Raw genomic sequence first — 10,255 nt, 5'->3', positions numbered from 1 at the left:
GTTCAAGTAAAATTCTAGCTAACAACCGCCTTACTAACACGTTGAACCTCGACATGCTAGTACTGCTACTGTTAGAGGTTGACTTTGCTTAAGCGTAATAAGTTCATTCATGAAAAATGTCATCACTCTGTCTAATGACTTTATTTTCACGAGGGTTTGAAGCTAATCAACAATTTCATACTATCCAATAACAAAGATATACTACATCATTGGTTGTCTCACACAAAATTTTTCTTCTGGCCTGTTTTATGCCTCAAGCCCGTTCTCTGTTGGCATACATGTTGCCAAATGGGTTTTCAGGCACATCATTTAGAACATTGTCAGAATAAAAGTTCTCTGTTGGCATACATGTTGCCAAATGGGTTTTCAGGCACATCATTTAGAACATTGTCAGAATAAAATGATGCTATGCTCATGGACAACTGGAAATGGGTTTTCAGGCACATCATTTAGAACATTGTCAGAATAAAATGATGCTATGCTCATGGACAACTGGTTAGGCAGTTTATATTATAGTTAAAGAAATATTAGAAATTAGAATAGCATTTCTGCCCACCGTAGGATTTCAGTTTCTTCTGACACCAGGTTGATCATAAAACTCTCTTTCTCATGTTCAGTGACCTCAATCATCGTTTGATAGGGGTATGCATCCTGGTGACAATCCGATCTACTGCATCCCGAGTCATGACAAGTGTATCATGTTGAAGGATGCTGTAAACATTCAGACCCTGTAGTTGCATCAAGATAGAAATCAGAAGTGGAACTCGAAAACATTACAATCTATCAATATATCGATAATCCTCATATAAACATTTGCTTTTAACTACTTACAATTGAAGGAAGGACATTCACATAATGGAGATTTCCAGTGGCAAGCTTCAGGTTGTCGCTTATAGGACCACTGTCCACCAACAGAACTTTCTTTGTCTCCTCCATCTGAGAAACATAATTTACTATGTTCTTTGTTTTGTGGTTCGGAACTTCAAGATCCTCAAAAACTAAAAGCTGCAAGAATAAGAAACTCCTTAGAAATTTTCTTATTTGTATAAAGCGTGGAACGGTGAATCTATTTGTTTTTTCCCGCAGAAAATTCGAGGGATAAGTTTTTGTATAGTTGATATTCCCTGGGGGATGTTGGAAAAATATTGAATTCCTCTTGCTCCTATAGCCGTTATAGATTCAAGATTTTTGAAACTCTTTAAATTTGAAAAATAACAATTACTTGTTTAGAACCGCAATTACAACAAAAAAAAATACATGTTTCTTAGTTTTGCTCGTCTGACAATTTTGTCTTGAGTTTTAAGAACTAGAACAATTACATTAATTTAAGCCATTCAGTTTTCTGCTCTTTCAGATGTCAAAGGCATTAGCCCACACTAGACCACTCAAATTGGTTCAGATAATTGTAATGGCTAGTGTACTCTTCAATGTGTTATGACGACACTTTCCAATTTGAGAGGGTAGAAATAATTAAACAAAAACCTAAACTATCCCGTAGATAGCAATGGAGAGAAGTTTAGATAGCCAATCTAAATTTTCTTAATTGAGAAAAATATTAATTTTACCACAGCTAAGGAGAAACACCATCACTGGAAACATCAGAAATATTTGTCACAAAGCGGTGTCTTCTAACCAAGCAAAATTTAATCCAAATATAAGATAAAACTGCTTTTAGTAAAGGAAGATAGAGACATGCCTTGCCTTCTGCTGCACGAGCTGTTAAAGCAATTTTCAGTCCAAGTCGCCGGACCTTTTTGTTCAGCTTGATTGCATGACTACGTGGTTTAGGCCCATGCATAACGGCACCACCTCTAAACTGTTATAAGAGAAATGATGTTCAAATGATTATGCTAAAGCTTAAATTACAATAAGAATAACATAGAGAAGTTGGTTGAGCACATCCCTAAGATATGGGAGGTTATATGTTCCAACTTCAGGTGCGAGCATATTTGAAGGAACATCATTCCCATTAAGGGACGTCCCATTGGGAGGACAGGCAACTTCAGGTGCGAGCATATTTGAAGGAACATCATTCCCATTAAGGGACGTCCCATTGGGAGGACAGGCTCCTAAATATTACATCTTGTAAAGAGGAATTTCTTCCCATTTTCATATTAAATTGGAAAATTAAAACAGTAAGCAAGATAACTAAACTTACACTACACTTTAGAAAGCAGAAACATAAACAGTAAAAGGACAGGAATCTAAAAGAAAAGTTATACAAGTGACCTGTGGACCACGCAATGTCCCATGCCTTGCTCTTCCAGTTCCCTTCTGATTATAGGGCTTTTTCCCAGTACCACTGACTTCACTTATTGTTTTAGTCGAATGAGTCCCCTGTGAGATAGACAACATTTCATGTAAAAGAATGCAACACATGCATATATCTAATCATCATGAAAGCAATTAAAAGGCATATCATCCGATCATTCTACAAATGAATGCATAACATAATTTGCTGGTTTTATATTACACCATCGAATATGATAACTAGGAATACTTTTATTTTTAGATCTGTAATCTATAGAAAAAAATTAGTCGAGGCATTTACTAATGTATTGATCATATTATCCCCGTGAACTGAGCTGGACCGATCATTGAACAGGGGCAAGATATGATCCTTTCTTCCTCTAGCCTAGCCTCCAACACTTGAAGGGTCACCACCATTTATTGACTAGTGTTATGTATAACGTATGTGGCTAGTGGAAAATATTAAAAGCAGTAAAAGTTTATCTAGCTTTCTGCTTCATTGGCTATTGGCACCGGCCAACCACCAAATAGGCATGGATCAAAGTAGGTCTGGGTACTAATTTTTTAGCAGAACAATACCTTGGAATATATAACTCCCACATAACCTTTTACAACTGAAATAAATCGCCTTTCTCAGTCCAAGACCCTGAACCTCAAAACCCCTTATTTAAAAGTTGACTATTCACACACGTCCATGTCCTTTACAAGCACAGCATTATAAGACTGAAATTGCATTTTCCCAAGGAAAATGCAATATGCCAAAACTTCAGTTTGGATGTGTCTATGTTACCAGCGTTCTTCTAATCTGGACCCGCACCTATATCCATACCCAAACTCCTTGGACACTCCTTACATATATGCATACATTATTCGGGCATGTATCCAATTATACAATACATGTTTTTATTTAAAATACTTGTCATGCATTTTTTGGGCATATACCTTACACTTCACATCCACTTCTTGAAACTTGTTGGACATAGATCAAGTTTCGAATTATGATTTTGAAGAGGGTTGGTTGGATGTCTAGTTCAAAAACTAGTACTTTTCCAATCTACAATCCACATAATAAAAGAAACATAAAAAAGTTATAGGAAATTTAATTCTCATCCTTGTTCTCATATAAAGTATCAATTCCAATATATTTGTATATGAATATTTATATAGCCATGTCACCATAACCTACCTTTTACAAATTTATCATGTCTCATACCCGTACCCGTACCCATACCCATACTGGTATCCGTACTCATACTCATGCAACCTAGGTGTGTGCGCTTCACCTCAGTTTGCTCCCTCCCTCAAACAGGATTATAATTCAGTAATTCAACAAACTTCAATATTTATATCATTTTCATCCTTGTTTTCAAACTAAAACTTCTCATTGTTGCCTGCGCATAAGAAGATATTATCAAGAAAGTAGCAACGTAAGGAGAAAGATAAGAGATGAAGCAAAAGAAAGATAAGAGATGAAGCAAAGAGAACATTTCTCATCAAGCAGAAGCAGAATAAGGAAAAGATATAATAATATATAAAAGACCAACTACATTAAATTTAGAAGCAGACTCAACATCACCTCAAATCTAGATTAACAACTAAAAAGAAACCAAGGATATTGTTTATCAATAAATAAAGGACTAAAAGAAGCCTAGCAGTGCCTCGAATTGCAGTTAATAAATGAGCACATTACTGCTGCCTTGAATCTCAATTAATAAAGAAGCAGACCGTGCCTTAAATTTCAAATGAAAATAAACAGCATTTGTGGATTCTCCTTATTTCAGTAGCTGTTTGAGTTTCAATGGTACAACGTTTCCATCCTTATTTTAGAAAAAAAAAATTCTAATTTCTAGTTTGCTACCATATTATGTATAAAAAATCAAGAAGTACAATACACAAAGGCAAATGAGAAGCAAAGATAACAATAAACGTTAGATGATGATCATATCTTAACCTGTCAAAATTGTAGAATTAAATTCCACATAAATTGCAAATGCAACGTTCAAAATAAAGCTAATAGCATCCTGCAAACAGAAATTTAAATATATAATCTCTTAGACTATTAGTTATAAATACCTGCTGTCGTTTGGCAAGCTGCCATCGCACAACTCGGTGAATTATATCCTTCCTAATGGGCACATCAAAAACATCACCAGCCAAGACAATGAGACCCTTGTCCTCATTTTGAAAGTTGGTCACTCTCGTTACTAGGTCAGCATATTCTCCTGCAACAATAGAATCAATTTAGACAAGCTTTAGGCAAGAGAAGGAAAAAAATAGACTAAGATAAGAAATGAGTAAAGCTTCAACTTAGGCATGAGAAGGAAAAATAAACCAATATGAACAATCAGCAAGTCATGAACTTGACAATGGCACAGGTGTTTTTGTGAAAGTTCCAAGTAAAGGCATCATGAGACATTCACTGATTTTAGGGGCGAAACTAGAATTTCTAGGCACGTAAGGCACCAAGAAGCAAGAGCAAAATTTTGTTTTAGAGAAGGAGCAATTTGTGATGGTCATGGCCTTGTGTTCATTTTTTGACACTGATTAAAAGAACGAGCAATAGAATGAGCATTTTATAATATAAAAAATTTTGTTTTAGAGGATCAACGAAAATAATGTTTGAGAATTTCCTGGCTTCAGCTTAGTTGATGGCATTGTAATCATTGGATTTTCTTGAGTGATATTTGCCACATTATGAAGTTAATGATAGTGATAAAAAAATTTATCACATGCGGTACCAAGTTCAGTTTTCATGTTTATGTTATAATTATGTAATTTACCTTCGACTGATTTGGATTCAGTAATTTATAGGCTAGTGCATGTCATTTATCATTTTGCCTGAGTTATCAATGAATGACTCCATGTTATAAACCTTTCATATATTTTTTTGTTATATATACTTAATGACATAACTATTTGTATCCATGAAAATTGATCTTATAGATTATGATACAAGATATGATACTGTATACGAGATAGGGAATATGAAAGAAGATACATGGCATATCTTGACAGCTTTGATCACAGCCTAGGCACCTATATTCATGTCCAACAAAAACAGTTCCCCAACTGGATCAGGCAAGCTTACGAATGCAAATGAAGGGCCTGGACCTACTACATGATGATAATCTTTCTTCTATCCAACATTTAAAGGACCTATGTACCACTCAGAGGTTCTACGAGACCTATGTAGTACTCAGAGGCTCTATGATTCTATCTGTAGCTTAAAGCCTAGTTTATATCTAGAGGGAATGCATATCCTAAAAGTATAGTATAAACTGCAGGTAAGAAATAAAACTAAAATTGATGATGAATTAGTCAAGAAAAATGATATTTCCATTCAGTTGAATGAGATCTTACTTCAAGAAGAACAGATGTGGAAACAAAGATCAAAAGCACATTGGTTTAAGGAAGGAGATAATAATACTGCTTATTTTCATAAAATTGCTAATGGCAGGAAAAGAAATAATCTGATTGCTTCAATTACAGTGAATGATACAGAGGTCAGTTCTGAAGAGGGTATTGCACAGATTTTTTCTAATCACTATAATCAGATTTTTGGTCAAAATGAACCTTATAGATGTCAGCTGGACTGGAATAAGCTTTTTCTTTTGGAAGATTGGGGATCTATTGATATAGAACTTCCTTTTTCTGAGGAGGAAGTTCATAAAGCTATTTTTGATATGAATGGTGATAAATCTCTTGGTCCAGATGGTTTTTCCACCTTGTTTTACCAAGTTTTTTGGGAAACAGTGAAAAGTGATATTATGAAATTGTTTGTGGAGTTTTATGAAGGCAAATTAGAAATAAATAGACTCAATTATGCTCATATTGTGCTTATCCCTAAAAAAATGAGACTTCCTTGGTTAATGATTACAGGCCTATCAGTCTTCTAAATGTGATTTACAAAGTGATTACTAAAGTTTTGACTAATAGGTTGAATTCTAAGCTTGAAAAGCTTATTGACCCTGTTCAATCTGGTTTCATTAAAAATAGATTTTTGATGGATGGGGTGGGGTGACAGCAGCTCAGGAAATTATAAATGATTATTTTCAGAATAACAAAAGGGGAGGGATTTTATTAAAATTAGACTTTGTAAAGGCATATGACATGTTAGACTGGGATTTCATCTTGGAGGTTATGAAAGCCAAAAAATTTGGAGCTAAATGGCTAAATTGGATTAATTTGTGTTTAAGAGGAGGTATGTCTGTCATTGATATAAATGGTAAAATTGCGCGTTGGATTATGTCCAAGAGAGGGGTTCGTCAAGGAGACCCTTTATCTCCTCTTTTATTTGTTCTGGCAGCTGACTACTTCACTAGGATGATGAATTTAGCTGTTGATTCTCTCCTTATTGAAGGTTTAGGTCCAAATAATATGCCTCATAAAATCTGTTGTCTACAATATGCGGATGATACCTTGATTTTTTGCAAAAATAAAAAAGAGCAGTTAACAGTGTTAAAAATAATTTTATATTGTTTTGAATTGCTTCTGGACTTAAAATAAGTTTTAACAAGAGTGTGCTTATACTCTTGAGGATAATGAAACTTTGCAACAGAATTTAGCTGTTATGTTGAATTGTAAAAGTGAGAATTTTCCCATTACTTATCTTAGAGTTCCTTTGAGACCTGGAAAATTAAAAAAAGCAGACTGGTCTCCTTTGATTGAGAAGATTGAGAGAAGATTAGCCTTATGAAAAGGAAAAACTTTATCAAGAGGGGGGAGACTAGTTTTAGTCAACTCTGTTCTTTCCTCTATGCTAATTTTTTGGTTGTCCTTTTTATTTCCTATGTGGCTCATAGACAAAATTGATAAAATGAGAAGAAGATTCTTATGGACTAGTTCTCTTGATTATAAAGGCTCTTCTAATTTGGTTAAATGGGAGGAGGTTTGTAGACCTAAACAATATGGAGGTTTGGGGATTGTAAATCTAAAAATTATGAACAAAGCTCTGTTGGGTTTGTAGACCTAAACAATATGGAGGTTTGGGGATTGTAAATCTAAAAATTATGAACAAAGCTCTGTTGGGAAAATGGTGTTGAAAATGGTTTGATAATAAACTGGAACTCTGGAAGCAAATTAGTTTCTACAAGTACTTTGAGAGAAGAAATTGGACAGAATTTTTTTATTCTGGTAGAAACCTTTTAACACAGTTTTGGAGGAATTATTTTCATAATATTAGAAGCTTTTTATGCAGTACTCATGTGGATGTGGGGAAATGAAATAGAACCTTATTTTGGCTTGATAAATGGGTAGGTTCTTTTACTCTTGCTTCGGTTTATCCTTCTCTTTTTAATATCACTTCTTTTCCTTTTGCTTCTATCAGTAGTGTGAGAAAGAAGGTGAATAATGAATGGACATGGAACATACAATTTAAAAGACAATTGATTAGAAATTTTGTTTTCCAATATTTCAAGCTGTTGAATGATATCAGAGATTTAAACTTTGAACAAAGGAAGAACGGGAGAAAATGGATTTAGGAAGCTAAAGGCAATTTTACAGTTAAATCTTACTACCATTTTCTTAGTGATGGGGGTTTAAGATTTGATTGTGCAAATCTTTGGAAGCTTCCTGTTCCTTTAAAAGTAAAATTTCTTGTTTGGTTGGCTTTAAGACAAGAGCTAAATACAAAAGATAAACTAGAAAAAAAAGGTATTCATTTGGATTTGATGTGCTGTTTATGTTCTAAAGAAGAGGAAAATCATTTCCATCTTTTTGTGGATTGTGAGTTTGTATACTCTACATGGAGATCTATTCAATATAAATTGAATATTGATAAGGAATTTAAGTTGAATTCTTTAAAAGATATTTGGAATAATTGGAATATGGATAAGGGTGCTAAATGGAATGTGGAAAGAGATGTTACTTTATGTTCTCTTATATGGTGTATATGACAGGAACGCAATGATAGAATCTTTTCAAACAAGAGGAAGAGAGCTCTAGAGATTTTGAGCAAAGTTTTGACATTTTCATCATTTTGATTAGGTTCTAAGCCTTTATCAGCTCGAACTGCCAGGCTTCAGGAGAGGAGAAGGAAAAGAGCTCCTGAAGGTCATTCTACAAATGATGCTGGAAGGCTTGCGAACACAGTGATTCAACTTGAATGATTTTTTTCTCCAGAATATTAAACTTGTTCTGTTTTCTGAGCTTTAAAATACTGTATGTAGTTAAAATGGTCTACTATTTTGTAGTGGTGGTAGCTGATAGTTTTTTCTCATGTTTGGGAAGGGGTAAAGCTTCTGTGGTGGAGCAGGAGTTTGTTTTTTGTCATTTTTGTGGGGGAAGGAGTTTTCTTTTGGTCTGTAAATCCTGTTTGAACTCAAGTGCACATTCTTCTTGGTTGGGGATGTGTATATCCATGTAACAGCCAAGTTTCTTTAATTTAGCTGGCTGGATTACTGTTATGATTAACAGTAATCCATCCTTCTCTCTCAAAAAAAAAAGAAATAAAACTAAAACAATCCTCAGTTATTTGATTACACAAAACTAATATGCCATAAAGAAAATTTTCAATAAAGAAGTGCTTTACTGATAGTCAAACTAAAAAGGTTTTTTAAAAAAAGTAAACCAAGCTAATTTTCTCAACTTTTTACTAGGAGGAACTACATAAGACACCAAAGTTTATTTATCACATGAGTAATCTAAGTGAACCCATAAAAATTAAAAGGGTCCAATTTATAACGACATAGCAAAAGCACACATGCGAAAAACCCAAATAGCAAGTTGAATTGGTATCCGTAACTAGTACTCTCCGCTTCTGGGTCTTAAAGATATCCCCTGAACCTAGCTTAAATAAAAATCACAAGTTACTTGTTTTATTAATTAACAATCATTCGATGGATGACCCAAGTTAATAATTTTATCAAATGGAATGACAAAATTGTAGAAATCATTATACCCATGAGCTAAGTCCATATTTGTTTCAAACAAGAAACATTTGAATAAAGAAAATTACAGCAAATACCTATATTTCGATTAGGTGCCGTCGCATTTTTACTCGTTAACAACTCCGACGGGATAACGCCTTCACTTTCTCGCGCCTCATAAGTACAGAACTTTTTGTAAGCCCCAAACAGAGAAGCAACCTGCAAATACTCAGCATTAGGTTTATAAATATCAATGCAAGATTGCTATTTTGAGAATTAGACAGGGAAACCAAAGAAAACGCAGAAAGGAATTTAGGCATTCATCATTATCAACAGATTCACGAATTCGAACCATATAAAGCCGTCAAAATCTGAACTTTTAAGGGAGCAGAAGGAAAGAATCGACCTTGAATGAGGGCACGCCGTTGACGAACCTTGTGTCCTCGAGAGTCCACGGCCGCCGGAACGACGATGCTAAGGTTTGAGATGGGGAAGGTGAAGAAAAGGATCGCAGGAAAGCTAGGGTTTGAGATCGATTGATGCTGAAGGCACGGCGACGGGCGTGAGAGAGGAGATTCGCCATTTTCGTTTGATTTCGAGTAGGGGAATAAACCTAAAATCCCAAAAACCCTATCGTTCGTCGCGACATTTTTTCATAGGGTTAATCGCTCAAAAACCCCTGGACTTTGGATGGGTTGGACATAACTCCCTAAACTTTGTTTTGTTTTTTTCCACTTAACCCCTCAGAACTTGTCTCACTTGAGCCGAAGTTAACATCATGAACATTGAACGCTCACGTTCCAAGGCCAAGTAACCCACAGAGAATAATTACAATGCCCCTTAGTTTTTGTGGGGTTTTGTCCGTGAAGTGGAAATTTTGGTGTTGTTTTTAGCAGACATATTGGTCACAGTGAATTTGGGATTTCTAAAAAGTGATGTGACTGTATAATTGAAAATTTTATAGAATTTATATTTGTTCATGTCAAGTATTTTTTTAAGAACATTCTCACTTGACAGGTACGTTGTCAAATACAACTTTTTCTCAATTAGTGGATGCATAATTAGTGTAATGACCTAAGATTTTCACTGGAGCACCTAAGATCTTTACGGTAAGGGTTTTTAAAGTGAGGGCAAATTCT

At 34.7% G+C, this 10,255-nt stretch overlaps 1 protein-coding gene across 1 annotated transcript; it reads right to left on the bottom strand.

Moving 5' to 3' along the window:
* Window positions 570–9,755, bottom strand: LOC109833643 (50S ribosomal protein L4-like). Its single transcript, XM_020401385.1, has 7 exons — window positions 9,523–9,755; window positions 9,215–9,335; window positions 4,324–4,472; window positions 2,230–2,337; window positions 1,697–1,816; window positions 832–1,005; window positions 570–728 (listed from the first exon to the last, which is right to left on the bottom strand). The coding sequence occupies exons 1-7, from the start codon at window positions 9,697–9,699 to the stop codon at window positions 627–629; spliced, it is 951 nt and encodes a 316-aa protein (XP_020256974.1). The 5' UTR covers window positions 9,700–9,755; the 3' UTR covers window positions 570–626.

This window comes from Asparagus officinalis, chromosome 3 (assembly GCF_001876935.1).
Source record: "Asparagus officinalis chromosome 3, Aspof.V1, whole genome shotgun sequence".
In the NCBI taxonomy this organism is placed as follows: Eukaryota; Viridiplantae; Streptophyta; class Magnoliopsida; order Asparagales; family Asparagaceae; genus Asparagus; species Asparagus officinalis.
This window is presented reverse-complemented; position numbering and strand designations above follow the sequence as displayed.

Bases quoted from the DNA above. Each gene is read 5' to 3' on its own strand.
- LOC109833643 (XM_020401385.1), bottom strand. From the start codon at position 9,699: ATGGCGAATCTCCTCTCTCACGCCCGTCGCCGTGCCTTCAGCATCAAT. The intron at 4,473-9,214 runs GTATTTGCTGTA...CTATTGTTGCAG, and splicing joins GGCACCTAATCGAAATATAG to GAGAATATGCTGACCTAGTA. The intron at 2,338-4,323 runs GTATTTATAACT...TCTATCTCACAG, and splicing joins AGCTTGCCAAACGACAGCAG to GGGACTCATTCGACTAAAAC.